We start from the raw sequence: 19,195 nt of genomic DNA on the forward strand, positions 1-19,195 counted from the left end.
TTCTACTTAGACCCTCTGGTTAAGGATTGCTCAGCTGGCTAGAGAAATTACACATCTCATGATCACAGTCATCCAAGGACACATGTGTACAGATGTGGAAGATAATAGTGAAGAAAGATCATAGTAGCGGTTGCAGCACCTGATCCAGCCTGACTTCTACTGATAAAATCCATACCTCTTGGTATACATTAATCTCATAAAGTGTGGAGAGCAGCAAAGGTAAAAGGTAAAAAAAAAACCAAAACAAACCTTTAACAGCAAAGGAATTCATTATTGACAAAAAGTAGCAAAGAGTAAGACACAAATAAACCAAATTTCCTTTGAACATCGGTAATTTGTAGCTTACAAAGAGGACTTAAGGACTGCTACTACTGCAGAAAGCTATTATTAAATTTGGAATGAAGTAATCTGCTTTTTAAAAAAGAAATTCTGGAGAAAAGTAGAGGCACCTGTTTAGAAACCCCCTGCACGGTCCAGCCTTGACTACTGTGGATACGCACAGGTGTGAGGGGTCTTACCAAATGTTTTGGTCAAAGTTTCGACTTTAGTCCCAAGAACACCTCCAGCAAAATCAGCGAAGGCCAGAATTCACAGTACAGATATTCCTATGATTTTTTAAAAAGTAGCCCAATACACTGAAAAAGCAAAGCCTTCTTTATAAACCTTAATGAATTGAGAGGCAAAACCCCTCTGCATTGCCACCTTTCCATGGAGTGAATGCACAGTAGCTCCTCGGGGTAAAAGGCTACTGCAAATTTCAGCAGAGCAATGGAAGTAATTTTCTGTCCCTGCACTATTTGTGTTTTCACTTCCCCTACACAAAGCAAACTGTCAAAGCAAGATGTGCTACAGCTTTCCTCTTCAGAGAGGACTGAATGCTGAACATCTTTGATCACAGGTGGAGAGTTCCATCAGACTGTTTGCTTGCCCCTACTCTGGAGTGATGCTCAGATTCTGGCTTCTGTTTGGTGGTCTCCCCTCCTCCCTCATCCCCCAAAGGAGAAATTGCATTTGTCTGCTACTGGTACTCAGTCATGACAGTACATATAGAATGCAGATGAAAAGCTGAGCAAAACCAAAATTCTTTTCTTTTAAAAGAAAAGAATTCAGACTTTGATTGTCACACTTGCACATGTGAGCAAAACAGAGCAAACCTAACTCCCCCTACATACAATTGTCCTAGTAAGAACAGGAGGAGGTATGTAAGTGGATATGTAAAAAATAGTGTTGACTTCAGAGCTCCTTTTTACTAAGGTGATTCTCAGCATCTAAAATCATCTTGTGACATGCAATAATGAGTGCTACATATTCTTTCGCACATTTGTGTGTTCATTGTCAATGCATCTTACAGCACAAAATTGTACACACAAAATTGTAATAAATTATAAAAGGGACAGCATAGTGCTAAGACATGATGTTTTCTCATTTTAATGGCTAGTCCCAACCACTGTGAACTCCCTTAATACCACTATTCATCATAGGAACTAAATCTGGTTTCATAATTTTAATTTCCTGCAATGTAAAATGTTAGACTTACTTAAATTTGATCCAATTTGTGTATTCCTTACCTCTCCCCAGGCAGCAGGTGGAGGCTCCACAGGAGGGTAATATTTGGGGACATCCCAAGCCACTGCAGCCATGAACCACTTGAAATCTTTACATTTCAGATGCTTGCGAAGTTCCTTCTGGGCAGAGATATCACCAGTTGAGAGATGTCTATACTCAGGCCGTCGCTGATAAATGTACTCTGCGAACTCATCCATCCATGTCTCTGCCACACGCTTCAGGTTCTGTGCAGTAGAAAAAAAGCAATAATTAATTTCTTTCTGGTTTGAGTGAATGCTGTGTCTAATGGTGAGAATAAAAAAAAAGGAAATTCAGTAGCCCACACAACTTTAAAGCTTATTTGGTCTAATTTCTCAGTCTGAAAACATGGAAAAATACTGGTAAATGTATGTTATCTTCATTACAGTGTTGAGCAAATACTATAGAGTATTAAGTACATTGCTTTCCTGCTGACACTATATGATATGGTCTTCTGCCTGTTGAACAAATTATTTTCCTTCACATTTTTTATGCATTTTCACATAGGTTTTTGATTAATGATGGATGTTGAACAGAAGTTTTCTTTCAGCTGCTCACATTGGTACCCATGCTCTTTTATCTGTTAGCTCAGAACCTCCTAATGTGCTTGAATGGTTCAAATTACTCCTGATTTATTGAACTTTGCATTTGAAAGGCATCTGAACCTTCAGCTGTCATCATACTGCTTAATCAGCTAGCAATCCCTACCTAAGCTTTAAGGTCAGGTCTTACATGCATATGTATGGGGGCAAGCAGCCAGGAGCTTGCTGTGCCCCATCTCACAGCTGGTTTTGCACTACCTTGGGACTGGAAGCTTCACTGTGTTGGTGTGATAATAAGTACGTGCAAAAGCATAGCACATAACCCTGAAGTGGAGCTGACCTGAAGCGAAGCAGCTCATGGAATAGGTATGGCAACATGTAGTTTTCTACAGTCATCCTGTAGACATATGTAAGACTATTTCTGTTCCATGAAACCCAGTTCTGGCTTATGACCCACAAAGTTTATTTCTGATTGCATTTTACAGGAAAGAGAATTACCTGTTTTGTTGCATAAGAACTTATTCAAATAACAATTATTTAAATTAGCTGTCACAAATTATAAAATAAAATAATAATAAAAAAAAGACATAAGGAAAAATCCTGAGTAGATGAGACTAAAGAGATACATTTTATTGTTATTTAACATCATAGAGTATGAAAAGGCTGAAGGCATTTTTTTCTGTATTCTTTTTGCTTTTAAAATTCCTCTTGCAACTCAATCCACACAAATTCATATGCAGATGTTGTAGTAGAGTACAAGCTTAGTCTATTCTGCATTTCCACAGCTGCCCAATAACCTCTTATCCCACCAACAGAGCAAGATCTCAATGAATGATACTGAGAAACCAGGGTGTTGTTATTGCTTTGTTTGTAAAAACAAGATAATCAAGTTTTGTAATATTCTTTTTATAGAACACTAACTGCAAAATGCTGAAATTCACTCTGTAATAAGCTGGAGGACAATATACATCTGATTATCATCAACATAAGGCAATGTTTCTTCTTAGAACATTCTCTGCATCTAAGTAAGCCTGATTCCTACTCTGATTTGCTTTCGAGATTCATTTGAAAATTCCTTTCCTGAATTTTATTAATCCATGCAAATTAAATGTCTCTGAACTAATAAGGCTTGTCTGAATACAAAGACAGCAAGATACAGAACAAGTGAAGTACTTCTAGCTGACACCTCAAGATAAGTTTCTCTGTGATTTCATTCTCGGATCAAATATGCTAAAACCTGCAGGGATAGAGCCAGTAAAATTAAAGCAGTGTAAGAATTAACATTTATAGCCTTATTCAAAAATGGCTCGTGCTCCACATAAAGTTGACTTTCATTGTAATTTATCTGACAGTGGTATTTTTATATTTAAAAAGCATACTGTAAAACATACTATGAAAACAACTATACAGTGAAAATATAGTAAAAACATTCTCTTAGGAAAGAAAAATTTAGAGTAACTCTAGCAGCAACTTACTCCATGAATACCAACAGTAGGCTCTGCTGGAGTGTTCTTTTTAGTTATTTGGCTGAACTAAAAGAACTGCTTTCTGCTTTATATTATTATAACTGAATAGAAGAGGAGTCCAACAGAAATCTTGATACCATACCTGGTCATTAGCTCAAAATTCTTATTCACCAGTCAAAACTTCTTTGTTTCCCAACAATTCCTTTATCATTTTGTGTGTGTGTGGGTGTAAACCCATCAAAAATTACATTAAAAAAAATACAAATCAGTTTTTCCTACCATTCCCCAACTATAAGGTAAGACACTTTAGACAAATCTATTTAAAACTGTTTTCCAGTTCTTCAAAGACCATTTTCTCCATGGTACACTAAAAATCTTCCCAGAACTTGCCAGATCCTGCAATGAACCTATATATTATCCTTAGCATTTTTACACATTGCTGCCATAAACTGAACCCTTATGAGGCAACCCTTTGAATTTCAATAGGTTCCCTTTTAAAAATACAAACTCTTGATTTCCCAGCTCTAAATCTCCATACTATTTATGAACATGACTGTAAGGAACTCTCTGTCCTGGACTGGTGGGAAGCTGTTTCTGAAATTACCAGTTACCAGGAAGCAAGTACGTAGCATCCAAACACTTTAGTTTTAAAGATGTTTGTTGACTTCAGTTAGCATGGGTTTCTTATTCTCGCTATACAAGTCCTGTAATCACACTTCCTTTTAACACAAACATGTACAGACTAGTAGTAAAACTTCAAATTGCAGTTAATCCCCATACTTGAACTGAACATAGTCAGGAAGAGCTGCTGTCCCAAAAGCTAGGCTGGTGCAACCTTGCACAATAAAGGCAAACATCATTTACATTCCCATTTAGAACATGCTAATCTAGCATGTTCCTGGAGTAAAAATACAGGCTGTCCAAGATGAAATGAATGAGCTCTTGTACGCTGTAAGATCCCTGTTGTGTTGCTGTCTAACAGCATGAAAAGTCACCCAATGTGAAGAACCTCCTAGAAAAATAATTCTTCTCTCCAAATGTCAGTGAACTGCTTGTCTTTTACTCATCACAACAGAAAGGCAGAGGACCACAACCAAAATGAGAGTGCCGATCTCTGAATACTTCAAGGCCTACTGATCAAGTGACTTACTGTAAGGTAAGGATCTGAATTCAAGTTCCTTATGAGTCTCCCAGGGCTGCGTTTCCCACAAGTTTGGTGAATGTCTGACATGCTGGAGAAAGAAGGACGGGCACCTCCTCCATACCTGAGCCTTAGGTGAGGCTAGACACAATCTGAGCATGTCAGCATATTAAGCCCCAGAAGTGGGAATGGTTACGAATAGCTACCAAATCTTGACAGACTCTAGCTGCAAAACAGGTGCTAAGCAGTTTGACTTTGTTAGGACAATATTCTGTGTGTGTGTATAGTGCCGCAGAACACACAGGTCAAAGGAGTTTAAGAGACTACCAGATTAGGTGGCATTTTGTGAATGTTTTATAGCATCATTTAAGTACCCCTCAGCTTCCCAGTAAATCTAATCTACAATGAATTTAGAACAAAATAAAGAGTTAGATTAGAATCTTCTTGATTTCTGTTTGCATGTAATCTTCAAAAGAAAACTCCTTTAAATACCGGTTTCTCAAATTGCATCAAATATCTTCATTAATACGAAGAATTAGTTTTGAGATATCTTTGTGGTTGATCACGCTTGCCTAGATTCAGTCTGAACACCTCATATATATACATATGGAAAGGAAAAATGAAACATTTTTACAGCTGAAAACTGCTGTAGCTTAGCTTGGTTGTCAAATTCATTGCAAGGTTACAGATGTCCAGATTGCCTACCCTGGTCTTTAAATAGAAATAAAGGAAAAAAAAAATAAATAGGAGCAATTAAATGAAGATCAATTCAATATTAATCAGTTACACGATTGACACACAATGTAAGGAAATCACAGGGACTCTACAAGAGTATCTGAGATTTTTCTCAGGACCTATCCGTGACAGACCAATGACAATTTGTTCTCTCTCTTTTATTTTCAGTGAAAAATTTCTGTACAAGACTGAATAAAGCTCAATAGTATTTCAGTAGATGCATATTTCTATATGTCAAGGTGTGAGAGTTGTCATCAAAAAGCTGTGAGATGCGTACAAGAGGGATGGCAAGCACACTAACACTGACTCATCAGCTGCCATCACTTGCCTATGCACGTATTCTAGATATAATTAAGTTTTGTGCCACTTTGTGTTACAATTTTACTCTCCAGTAAATCCTTTATTGTTGGACTTCTATTTAGACAAGTATTCTTTAAGTTGGCATGAACTCACACATTGAAGACTGTGATTTTGTTTTGTATTTTCACTTGGCAATAGTCTACAAGACAGTAAGTTACAATGTCACTGATACCTGGATGTCATGGTTTAACATCAGCTGGCAATTAAGCACCATGTGGTCCTCTCCCACTTACCTCACCTGCGGTTCAATGGGGGAAAGAATTGAAGGGTAAAAGTGAGAAGACTCATGGGTTGAGACAACGTCAGCTTAACAGGTAATGCAAAAGCCATGCGTGTAAGTAAAGCGAACCAAGGAATTTGTTCACTGCTTCCCATGGGCAGGCAGGGGTTCAGCCACCTTCAGGACAGCAGGGGTCCATCGTGTGTAACGGTTACTTGGGAAGACAAAAGCCATCACCCAAAACATCCCCCCTTTCCTTCTTCCTCCAGCTTTATATGCTGAGCATGACACCATGTGGTATGGAACATCCTCTGGTCAATTAGGATCAGCTGCCCTAGCTGTGTCCTCTCCCAATTTCTTATGCATCTGCAGTCTCCTCACTGGTGGAGTGGGGTGAGAAGCAGAAAAGGCCTTGACTCTGTGCAAGCAGTGCTGAGCAATAATGAAAACATTTGTTTTTCAGCAAATTACCAGTATTATCAGTACTGTTTCCAGCACGAATCCAAAACATAACCTCACACAAGCTACTGTGAAGAAAATTAACTCTACTCCAGCTAAAACCAGCACACTGGACCTCAGTAAAAGACTTTAAATCAACTTGACTGGAGAGAGAGAGAGATAAATGTGGACTTCTTCACTTGAAAAAAGGACATTTTTCATGGACCATTTTGTTCCTTTCACTTTCTTCAGTGAGCAGGGAAGATACATCTCTCTGATCAAATGACTGTCCCTTCTTTTTAAGTGTGTAAGATCATATGTCATTTTCAAGAGACATGATATTACTCAAATAAATGCAGTGAGAAGAAAGTAGATGCTGGCCATGAGAATGGAAAAGTGGAATGAGGCAGGGACATGTAAAAGGACAGATTCATAAATATTCCCTCTAAACAAGGTTTAACTAGATAGGTCTCTAATATGAGAAGGTAGTTCCACATTTCATAACTGTTACTGGTATGCTGGCTTGCAATGACAGCAAGAGAGAGACTCTGTTCTGCATTGCAAGCCTGAACAGCTCCATCCTCCAGCTGTGTCTTTTCCAACTGACATTCCAGATACAGCAGTAATTCCTGTTTTCAGTTTTTCCAGATGTTCTAAAGTAGATTTTTGTTATCTTGTGGCACTAAAGCTGTACAATGGTTGTATTATTGGTTTATTTTCACCTGCACAACTTGTCTTTCACCTGCATAACCTTTTTTTTCTGCTTTTGTGCCTGTCTCACTGTTTACATGAAACTAACACTGACCACAATCCACAGACTTTACTTTTGTCAATATTAAACTATTACAGGAACGTTTGGATCCTGTAACAAGTTCCTGTTGTCAGAACATTTAATCTGAACATCCTCCAGGAAGCTGGATGTCACCAGCTGGTGTAGTCTTTTCTGTTATAATAGTAATTTCTCTCATCAGCCAGAACATCAAAAATCACTTTCAATTATACCAATCAAATATGAATCACCACAGCACGTCTGAAGCCTGACTGTATTTCAGTTGTAAAACAGAGAGGATATAAATGTTTATTTGCCAAAAATAACACAACAGTCTCTGCAACAACTGACATATTACTCTCTTTTCCTTCCTAGTAAAATTCCAGTGGGGTTACATTCACCTCATCTACATAATCTTCCTAATCTATTTTTCTTATTGTTTATTTTGTAACGTACAGTGTTGCTACCTGAAAATGGGTGTCCCGCTTACTTCTGGAAGCAGAAGAATTTCATCTGGCTGGAAGGAACAGAATAGACTATTATTTTACATAAAATGTACTTAAAAAGCGCATAGAGACCCATCCAGCCAAGACAACTATACTTTATGTTTCTCTGGAATACGGGTAGCATAATGTCACAATCAATCACCATGGAGGAGGAGAACAAAGTATGACTGGAGGAACCCATCTGACAAGTATAGATTAGTATGACGGAGGCAGCAGGGTACAAAACTCTGGAGCACTCACATGGAGAAAAATGGTACCCTCAATTTCATGCAAAGGTCCTACCATCAGTGTTGGAACAAAGCCATTTATCATTTCATTGTATTTCTGCAGTGAAAGCACAATACAACATTTCCTGGACACCAGTTACCGCTTTGTAACGTTCAGGTCTCAATATCTAAGCTGCCCACATCAGTTAAGTCTAAATGGGGATTTTCATCCCTTTCCCCTTCTTGCCTAACTCCCTTTTAATTTAGACAGTACTAGTGTTTGTCAATCTTTCCCCCTCTTGGGCATTGTATTTTGGTCCTTTACACTTAACTTTGTTTAAAACTAAACTGGGTTTCATTCCAGCAATAGACTATTTTCGTGTTCAAAAAACAACCCCCAGATCAAATAAAGAGATGTCTGCAGGCATAAAGGGAATGCTTCTCCATGGAAGAGAGTATGCTAACTAGGTGACAAAGCTGGTGGTGTGTTTAAATAAATCCTGTAAGAATTAGCACAGCTGGCAGAGAAGCAAGAGACTAGTTATTCTCAGCCTGTAGCGTGCAAATACCCAGAACTGAAATTCCACAGATGTAATCTGCAAACAGCCAGGATTTCATTCTTTCTATAAAGGTTTTCATCTCCACTGCTAAAAAACCACAAACAAACAAACAAACCCCAACAGTGTACACTTTGGAAAAAAGTGAAATAACGCAAAAACCCCAGCCCACTCACTAAAGGCTCACTGGCTCACTTGAGGCCAACCTGCAGGGCTGGGAGGGCAGGGACTGGCACAGTCCCTGGAAGGATGCTGCCTGCCCACAGCTTTCAGCCATGTGTCTCTGCAGGCTGGCTGCAGGGGAGCTGCAAAAAGCAGAGTGACAGTGTAACAGCATCTTCATAGATTTGTTGGCTACTGCTGTGCTTTTTTGACAGACTCATATTCTGGAGGCACATATAGACCACAGCCAACCTCTGCAGCTGGGCCTCAAGAGAGTTCAGGGGTTTGATTCCAAATAGATTTCTTTAGCCATGTAACTTGGGTTCCAGTGCTAGCCTATTGAATGAATCCTGTAAAGCAGATACCACCACTTTGATGTTATTGTCCAGAAACATGTAGCTCTCCATCTTCTTTGTATTCCTTTTGGATCGCTAAGCTGCCTGTCCTGTTGCATTTATTATCTCAAAAGCAAAACTTCTATTCAGATTGGAGAAAATATAAAAAAAAAATTTTAAAAAATTACTTTGACTTTCTTGTATTCACGAATTAGAAGACATTAAATGCAAAGATTTTCTTTTTTCTTTTTTCGAAGTGCTCTGTTTGAGGTCCTGGTTTAATTAATTTTAATAATGAATTTATAAATCTGTTAAATGAAAAATAATGGAAACTTAAAAGCTGTATTGTATAATCATCATAATTATTACATTATAGCTGTGCTGTTGCAAGAAGGTGATTCTTGCTTTACTCTTGAATAATTTACTTATTCTCAGATGATGTTCCAGCTGCTTACTGTGACTTCTGAATCACAACTGACCTTGCGCTACAGTCTTTTGTGTTACAGAGTGACTGGGAAAATGCCAGCAGTACTTAACAGCACACCACATCTATTGGTTTGCACCCCGGTCATGTCATGACAAAACATAGCCATTACCTAACTGATTCTGCTTGGCTCTTTAACTTGCCTAGAAGCTGAAAAAAAAAAGTGTTCGTGGGCTCCTTTAAGAAAATCCCAAACATTATCTGCAGCTGGGAAGAAAATAAAGGAGACCAAACTGGTCATAATATTAAAGGAAGTTCTGTCCAAAATGCAAATATGGTTACAGCGCTCAGTGGTATAGCTACAGGAATTTTCTTTGAAGATTCTTTTCGAAGCGGCATGAAAAGGCTGAGCAAATGGTGCAAGTGGGAATTTAAATCCAACTTTATCAGCTGAATTCCTGAACCCAAACCTGTGCAAATTCCAATTCAGCGACACTGTGTAGTGAGGCACATGTAATCGTGCTTGTGCCTGTTGCATCAGAGGATCACTGCTCTCTGGCATCCTGTGTGCTGGTGTGCAGGAAGGAGTTCAACTTAAGGTTAGGATTCACCACACTGATGGGTTAGCATCCAGAATTGAACTTCAGTGGGATTGCCCTTTCCTTCAGAAAGGCCTAATGCTCTAATGTTCCATAGTTAATACTAAAATGCTGTGTAAAATACCTGCAAACAAAAAAGATTTCTGTAGAATCACAGATTGTTTTGGGTTGGAAAGGGCCTTAAGATAATCCAGTTCCAACACCCCTGCCACGGGCAGGGACACCTCACACTAAACCATGTCACCCAAGGCTCTGTCCAACCTGGCCTTGAACACTGCCAGGGATGGAGCATTTATCACTTCTCTGGACAACCTGTTCCAGTGCCTCACCACCCTCACAGTAAAGAACTCCTTCCTTATTTTGAATTTCTGAGTTCGTCTCTGCATATCCTGTGGATCAGTGAGCTTTGGTAAATTTCTTATGGCTTTTATAGAATCACAAATAGAAACCCTTCCCTCCAGTGGGAAACTAGACAAAATAAATAACAAACTAAGGTACACCTACAAGAAAAGCTACTAATTTAAAGATTTTAAAGTCTAATTTCATAGGTAACTGGCTAAAAGAAAACGGCTTAGCTAGAATTGTTAAAAAGGAAGCAAAAGTCAAGAATACCACTAAAATAATCCAGTAACACAATTAGAAGTTTTTAACAGGGCAACACCTTGAATAGGACTTCAAGATTTTGGGGTTTGCTTTCTATATGTCTTACCTAATATAAACAGGGAAAATAAGTTATTAGTCACTGCAGTTTTGTGCAGAGGTTGACAGGTTTGGAATGAATGAAAAATTATGTGGTGCTTCCACATTATAACGTGGAGTCAGTGTTGACATCTGCATGCCCATTAATCTTGATGCCCAATTACCTGTAAATTGGAGACTGACTACATATGGCAAGCAGCAACATCTTAAAATGTCTCCCCACAAAAATATTCAGCTTTTTTATCTGCATTTGGTTGTCACATTCTGTTTTATAAATCTACTATGCACGTTTACAGCTTGCTTTACTTTTGCTCTGTGCCACCAAACAGTTTTACTGACAGGATTCCATAAGATGTTTTTCAATTAATGGGCTATGTGTCAGCAAAAACTACATGCAGGCTTTGCAGGTCTTGAGTGACAGATAATAAGGTAAGAAATATGATGAAAAGGACATAGAAAATTGATGTCATGATACATACCACTGTGTGTGGTACACTAATGGGGAGGTAGAACAGAATTTTTGACAAGTCTCTCTTCTAATAAAGCGTATATGATCCTCATGCCAGGTCACAGCTCTTTAAAAATATATCTAGATTGGTCAGGTGTTATGTAGCTGGCTGAAACTGTGTTGAAACTTACTGATAACAGAAAGGCGAAATCCCCGGGGAAGGTAAAATGTTCACTTTAAGCATTATTTTTAAGGGCAAACATAAGCTGACACAGCTTGAAAGGAAATCCATGGTGTGATTTGGGCTGTGCCTGAATTTGTCTAAAAGCTCTGTCCTCTTTGTAACTCTAGTCTCCATATCCTTCGTGCTGCTGCTGTGGGATAGAATGGGAGAATCTGTCATTCTTTAACACAGTATCTGTACAAGGTGAATGAGGGAGCTCTTGCGATCATTTATGCAATCACAACTGGGCTTCATAGGGCTCATTCCTTTATGAACTGCATCTCCAGCATCCTCCTTTACATACAGAAGATGGAAAAGGATTTAGTAAAAACCTTTGTGGAAACTACATAGTAGTGAAAAGTATTACTTTTGGCAGCAGGAATAATTCTTCCAGATATTCTTGAGTGTGTTATTAATTATAGTCTTGAACAGGAGGGAAGTTTTAGATAAAACACTCATAAGGGCTAGACTATAACCTTTCAGGATGTACTATAATATTTGAAGGATAATGCAAAGATAGCTGAAATATCCAGCCCACTCTTCTGTGTACTCCCGTAATATTATTTTGGCTAACAGCTCCATTTAGGGCAGTTTATTTGGAACACAGGCTGTCTGTATCAAAGGGATTGACACACTTATGATTAGTATGTCCTTTCTTTTCTTTTTCTGGTTTGGATGAGGAAAAGAGAGTATTTTTAGTTTTAAAATGACACACAATTTGATGAGTCAGGGACCAAACTCTCTCTTCCTTGGCTAGTTATTGAGATAGCCCCAAACACTAAAACATACAGAAGATCTTATGCTCTTGGCAGCCTTGATGCAATGTATCCTAACATCAATTATTTGATTTAGAATATTGTACTGGGAAGAAGCTGGGAACCTTAGAATTTCCTTTCGGTGATAAATATATGCTAGAAATTTACCTAAGCATCATGTTTTGGAGCCCAACAACACATAAGAAAATATTTATTATCTGAATGGAAAGGATAAGACCCTCTCTACCAGCAAACTACATCTTCTCCCACAAGATATAGCTTAGTCACTCTGTGCATGGGCAAAGAATTCATTTTTAAAGCTAGGAATGGTTTTTGGTAATATTTAATTAAAGATTTATTAAAATCAAGCTAGATTAAATACTACAGGGAGGCTTCAGGCTGTGGCTACCTGATGGTTCTAAGTACTCACAGTGCCTCCACAAAAACTAGTTAAGTGTTGAACTGCATGAGACGCTAGTAGTCCACATAGAAATGATTGTATTTTGCTCCTGCAGATAATGCACAAGACAGCATATTCTCTAACGGGATACTCTGTGTGCAATAGAGAAAAATAGAGACTGAGTTTTAGATTTCTTATTTCAAGTAGCGTGTAATTTTTGCAAGGGATTCCATAAATGAAGCAGTTTCTTTCACCCAGTCCAAAAATCTGGAAGAGGAAACTCTGATATTACACAGAGCTATATTGGGGGAAGATTTTAATCTCACAATTATGTCAATACAGTTTTTGTCACTATCACTAATGACACCACTAATACCATTACTGTATTGTGCTGTCACACTGTCTGCACTGGTGTTCTTTTAAGGTAAATCCTTCTTTCTATCTAGCCAGCTGTCAGGCAGGCAGCACAGGCAGCCTCTTTCCTCTGCTCCAGTTACTACAGCAAGCCTTGTCCTGTGGTGCTGGAACCAAGAATATCTTCCCCTTAAAGCAAGAGATTTATTCTGTTATTCATACCACATTTTCATTATTAAGAAAAAATATGATTCATAAAATATTACCCTATGGCAATATGCAGACTTTAATATTAATGCCATTTTATAAAAAAACACCCCAAACCTTTAAAACAGAAAAGATTAAACTCAAGCATGAATAAATACTAGAATCTGCCTGGAAGCTAAATCTGTGCCCTTTGTCTCTCATCTTCTGACATCCTATGAACATCTCCAGAAAGTTGCAGAACATTTTCTCTTGAGCTCATCATGGATATAGATGTGTTCAGTAGTCCTTCAAAAATGTCTAGAGGTCTTGTGATTTCTCACTCACAAGGCTCCAAGCTGGCTGTATTCCACAACCAGGTTCTACACAATAATTAGACAATCACTCAAATCACTGTTACTCAGTCCTTTTGTCTCAGAAAACATCTCTTATGTGATATTCTGCCTGTTCTGTTGACTAATAGAAAATGTGCATTCAAATTGGTCCTGCTTGTAAAAACTACGACTGGCAACACTGTGCAATTTGAGAACTATAAGCCTTAGGTTATTTCTAGGTTCTCTGAACCAGCATGAAAAGTGCTTCTACGTTGAGACATCCAACCCTGTATTTTTAAGCTTCCATTTTATTCTTGGCAATTTTATCTCTGGAAGGCAGCATAACTTCAGCAATTACACATCTCATTTCAGAAATATAGAAACCCATTCAATTTTCCATTTTAATGGTTTACTGGAAACTAGTTCATATGGAATGCGGAGACTGATGGTAAATGAATACAAAAACCAGCAAGACCAAATTACTTACCCGTGCTAGGCTGGTTCCAGACGGGACTTTATACGGGACATACTTCCTGTAGATATGCCCAACTCGAGAGCATGGAACGTCAAACATGCCACCTCCACACATCCACACCTGGAAAGCAGTAAGAAGGCAAGTGAAAGAATGATTCCTGGAAATAAATGAGGCAAAAAAGGAATTTTAAGTAATGGGCATGTGAAAATGACACATCCTTCTGTATTGACCCCTCTCACAGTCATAGTGGTGCCCTTCTCAGTATGATGATATCTGGGATTAGGTAACATGACAGACTTTCCTACCTGTAATCTCACTGTGCAAAAGCAGAGTATGTTCAAAATAAAATCATAAAATATATTTAGAATACCTACCAATAGTCCTCCTGCAATGCAACCAAGATATTATTGTGTCTGTTGTTTTAAAACACCCAGGATGAAAATTTAAAGAAGACTCCGTGAGTAAAACTGGCCATCAAACAGAAGCATCCTCCCTGCAAAACCTGGCTTATTTTTTGAATAGTGAATACAGTACTTAAATATTAAGGGGCTCTTCAATTAGTAAAGATGTTCTTTATTCTTTAGCAAGGGCACTTTTCATTTTATAAAGAAAAAGGAACAAAAATCAACTTCCTTCTGATCAAATTTACATAGCAGCAGAAGAAGAAAATGTCACTACATTTCATCATTAATACTTTAATACTAAACCAGATGGAACCATTTTAGTGGTGGTCTTGGCAATCCTGGGGTAATGGCTGGACTTGATGATCTTAAAGGTCTTTTCCAACCTAGTTGATTCTATCTGGAGTATACAAGTTTGATGCTTCAGGTCTGAGCAACCAAAATTCAGTTGAGCTGCAAGTACTTCACGGCTCTAAAAATTGAGCTGTTTCCTGATAAACAGCAAGTAAGATATTATTCACCTAGCATGACTAGGCTCTACCAAGTGTAAGATTTCAGAGGAACTATAGAAATCATGCCAACCTATGGGCATGATTTTGTATGCTCTGGCAATGCAGAGACACTAAACTCTAACATGACTATTAGATGACTTACATACGCTACTGACAACATTCTTAACTTTCTGATTTCAAAAAAACCAATTTGACTTTGCAAATCAGAAAAATGGAAAGCAGCATCAAAACTACCCCCTGTCCTGGTTTAGCAATAGCAGTCATTTTTTTTCTCCTTCTTAGTAGCTGGTGCAGCGCTGTGGTTTTGACTTTCGCCCTGGGGATAATACTGATAAAACTGATGTTTTCAGTTGCTGCTCAGTAATGTTTACCCTGACCAAGGACTTTGTGAGTCTCATGCTCTGCCAGGGAGGAGGGGAAGCCGGGAGGAAGCAGAAACAGGACACCTGACCCAAACTAGCCAAAGAGGTATTCCATACCACAGCACGTCATGCCCAGGATGTAGAATGGAGAGTTCTTGGAAGGGCTAGATCACTGCTGGGTGGGGGCGAGGTATCGGTCGGTGAGGTGTTGTATTCTCTTCCCTTGTTATTTCCTTTATCATTATTACTATTAGTGGTAGCAGTAGTGATTTGTGTTATACCTTAGTTATTAAACTGTTCTTATCTCAACCCGTGGGAGTCTCATTTTTTTGATTCTCCTTCCCCTCCCTCCAGGAGTGGGGGGAAGAAAGGGTGTGGGGGGGGAAGTAGACTGCGTGGTTCTAATTTATGGCCTAGGCCTAAACCACGACACCCCTGAAAACTCCCAAGCAGAAATCTTTGAGTGTCCTAAAACCAACCACACAAGAGTTTAACATTATTTCAGAATAAAAACATTGGTATTATAAAAATTATTTCCTAATCCTGGCTAAACAATTTCTGCTCCCCACAAATTTAGAACCAAATAGCTGTTATTCCACATAAGGAACACTTGTGGTCTCAGCTTTCAGCCTTTAGACTAAAACCAAAAATCATAGTAAACCCCACTCCCAATTTAACAGAAAACCATACCAAAGCTGGGAAAGGGAGAGGGCTTGTCCTTTCCATGTCTCTTTAGTTGGACATATATATAGATGCTCATGAAACATTGCCATGAATCTGGATGAGAACTTAGGTCCCCGCATTACATAGGTATGCAGGAATTTTAGCTCTGTGCATCTGATGCACTCTGGAGCAGAATGGGATGAAATCAGCTCGTAACTGAGCCTAAAGCAGAGCAGAACGTAGAGAACTGAAAGTTTCACCAAAAATTTCCATTCAGAAAGGAATTAATCCAAAAGTTGATGCACTCTGAATAAAAACAACAGTAGCCAGACTCTTAAGAAAAAAAGGTATTGGAAAATATGATGTAATCACAAGTACTTGGCATTCTACGTGATGCCTGTGGAGAACAATGTGCATCTCTACACTTTTTTTACCATACATTTCTTATTCCGTTTCTTTTGTTCTGTCCCCCAGCTGGCTGTAGCTACTGGCTTTTTGAAATCAGAGGAAAACAAACCCATAAATTCAATTCATCTAAAACAATAGTGAAAATGGGCAAAGTTTGGCATCTTTTGCTGTGCTTGCTTGTCTGTGTTACAGTGGGTATATCTGCTTGGTCTTGGCAGTGTGACCTTGGGAGTCAGTTTTAGTAATCTGAACATGTGCGTGAGCATGACTTAAAGTACTTGCTGAAGATAGCACGCTGCAATTCAGCCCCTGAGACTGTGCTATATATGCTTGGCTTTGTCCTGAAATTCTACAGACACCCTTCCACAGCTGGGTACAACTGAGAGCTACTCGGGAAGCTGCTACTTACCACTTCCCATCACACAGTTAGCCAAGGCACAGGACCTCTGTGTAGGTGCTTCTGGTACACACCAGCATCTCAGAAGAGGAGACAAGTTTTGCAGGTTAGTGGCACAGGGTAATAAAAGTAGCCATCCCGGGCATCACTCTGCCAAATGGAAGCACTTATGTTGATGGAATCAGAACTATTTCAGTACCTATTTCTGTGGTTATCCTGAAGTTATCTGTGAAATTATCCTGACCAGTTTCCTAGTGAGCACAGTCCTTCTCAGGGAGGAAACTTACTGGTGAGTTGGAAATAGAGACCCAAACGAATGCTCTGCCTCCATAACAGAATAGCTCATTACTGCCCAGAGCAGTCTTGCAATGCCATGTAGACATGGCCATTATTTTCTTTTCAGAAAACATTTTGTAAAATTTGCTTGTTAAGGAACACCTTGAAATCCTCACCCATTTAATCTCATGTCACCTAATTCATTGGAAAACATGTTCATAAACATATTAAAAAACATAAAAAAGTGTTAAGATAAGCTGGATAATGTCATCATTACAAAAAATAGTTCTTCACCTTTCTACTAATATTTCATTTCTATGGTACATCACTTGTACCTTTTTTAGCAGGAACCTCCTCTCTGTGGCTGTCTTTAAACAATCCAGTGCACCAATGGAAGTGCAGACCTATATTTACTATTTGATCTTGGTTTTTAAACTAAGGTGTTATTTCAAAGGTTAGACAGGATACTACAGAAGGTTTCGTAGCCTTCAAAGACTGGACAGTGTATGAGTTTGACTCAGACAAAGGTCAGCCGTGGAAGTTTAAGAGACAAGAAAGTAGAAATATATGTATAGGCCAGTATTACTTTAACTCAGACAGTGAGAGCTGAAGTAGACATATACTGCATCTCTTCTAGAGGAGTAGGATATCAGTAAAAGAAAAGGGGTGGGGTGGGGTGGTGGAGAGAAATACAGCTAGATATGCTGAGGCAATAACATGTGGTAGGAAATAACACTTTGTGTTAGGCTTATATTTGATAGATATAAAACTTAAAAATGCTGTGCTGCACCTGAAGTGCACTGTGCAGGGTAATTGAAATGAATCTTGGCTGCCCTGAAGGACATTTAGCAGCTGTTCATGTTCATCTTCCAGCTTCAGAATGATTTTAAAGCATTTTTTTGTATTTTCCTGGGAAGAACAATTCTGGCAACTTTGTCTTTAAAATGTGCACATTTATGTCACATGCACTAAATGCACGAAATTGGAGAATGATTTCTGTGTTAAATATTACAAACCTCCAGTGTACCATGAAAGGAATTCAGGTGGTGTGGGACGTTTGGCAAAATGATATCACAACACTGATGCCTCTCTGTTTATCCAAGAAATGAAACTCTCAAGGTCGTTAATGTCTCCTCCTTACAAAAGCAATGAATCTGGTCTGCAGCTGAGGTATAAAAACCAAAACCAAAACCAAACCAGTGCAATTTCAGCTTGGAAAGATCAAAAGAAGAGTAGTTTATGTGTCAGCTATATACTATATCACAGTGTATCTTTACATACCTGCTTCCAACAGAGAGTTGCAAAACACTTTATAGGGATGGTCAAAAGCAAAAGGCAGGCATTAATGTAAGCCTTAAAAGAGATTAAGCTGTGGTTATGTGGCTTTGTTCCTAACTGAAGCTTAGATATCACAGATGCATTTTTTTGGCTCTGTTCTACAGCTCTTATGGGATTTGGGTGAATCACCCTTTTTTCACATCACTGCTTTGCCTTTAAAATTGAATTCTGTTTGCAGAATTTTCCTTTTCCTCCTTTCCTTTTCCTTTTCTTTTCCCTTTCCCTTTCTTTCTTCCCCACCCCTCTAGTTTATGAGTGATCCAGCTTGGAGACAATCTGGAAAACGTAAATACTATGCATGCTAGAATGAGACTCCAATCCATATGCTACACTGTAATCATAATTACTGTAGTATGAGACTCACAATTTCTAGTCTAGTCTAGATGTGTTGCTGTGGAACAGGAACATAAACATACAGCACATTATGTAAAAGATTGAGGGGAGACTGAAAGATTTTGGATCAGGCTTCAAACTAATTGAGAAATATACTTCTTCTGAGAGTCAGTAACAAGACAGACAACAGTGAGAGACACCGAAATGGATGGGTAAAACAAACAGTAAACTGCTGGAAGAGGAATATAAAGTATGTCAAGCAAAGCTGTCAGCTTGTTGCTCTCTGCATTGTGCAAGAGGGATGGACTACAAGTAGGAGAGATGTATTATCATAATGGGGCTGAAAAAGTTGTAGAAAATAAGAGTATGAAAACTTCATGGGATTTTTCAGTCACTATTCCTGAAATATAAGCCAAAAGAACAGACTTAGCAGTTGTAAAAAAGGAGAAAGAATTCTATCCTGAGAATTTTTCCATGTAGTGAGGATGTTCAGCTAAATGCAAGAAAAAATTGAAAAATAGGATCACTGACTGCAGATCAGTGATCAATGGGTTCACAAACAGGAAAGCCATTTGTGGTGCAGTGGGAT

At 38.6% G+C, this 19,195-nt stretch overlaps 1 protein-coding gene across 1 annotated transcript in view; it reads right to left on the reverse strand.

Annotated features, from left to right (window-relative positions):
- The window catches only part of GALNTL6 (polypeptide N-acetylgalactosaminyltransferase like 6), a gene marked incomplete at its 5' end in the record, with an annotated part of 488,304 nt that overhangs the window by 17,526 nt on the left and 451,583 nt on the right, over positions 1–19,195 (reverse strand). The window contains 2 exons of the mRNA XM_080614349.1: positions 1,569–1,790; positions 13,929–14,036. Coding sequence (XP_080470475.1) covers positions 1,569–1,790; positions 13,929–14,036 — 330 coding nt within the window. The remainder of the gene's footprint in view (positions 1–1,568; positions 1,791–13,928; positions 14,037–19,195) is intronic.

This window comes from Psittacula echo (genome assembly GCF_963264785.1).
Source record: "Psittacula echo genome assembly, chromosome: 1".
NCBI lineage: Eukaryota > Metazoa > Chordata > Aves > Psittaciformes > Psittacidae > Psittacula > Psittacula echo.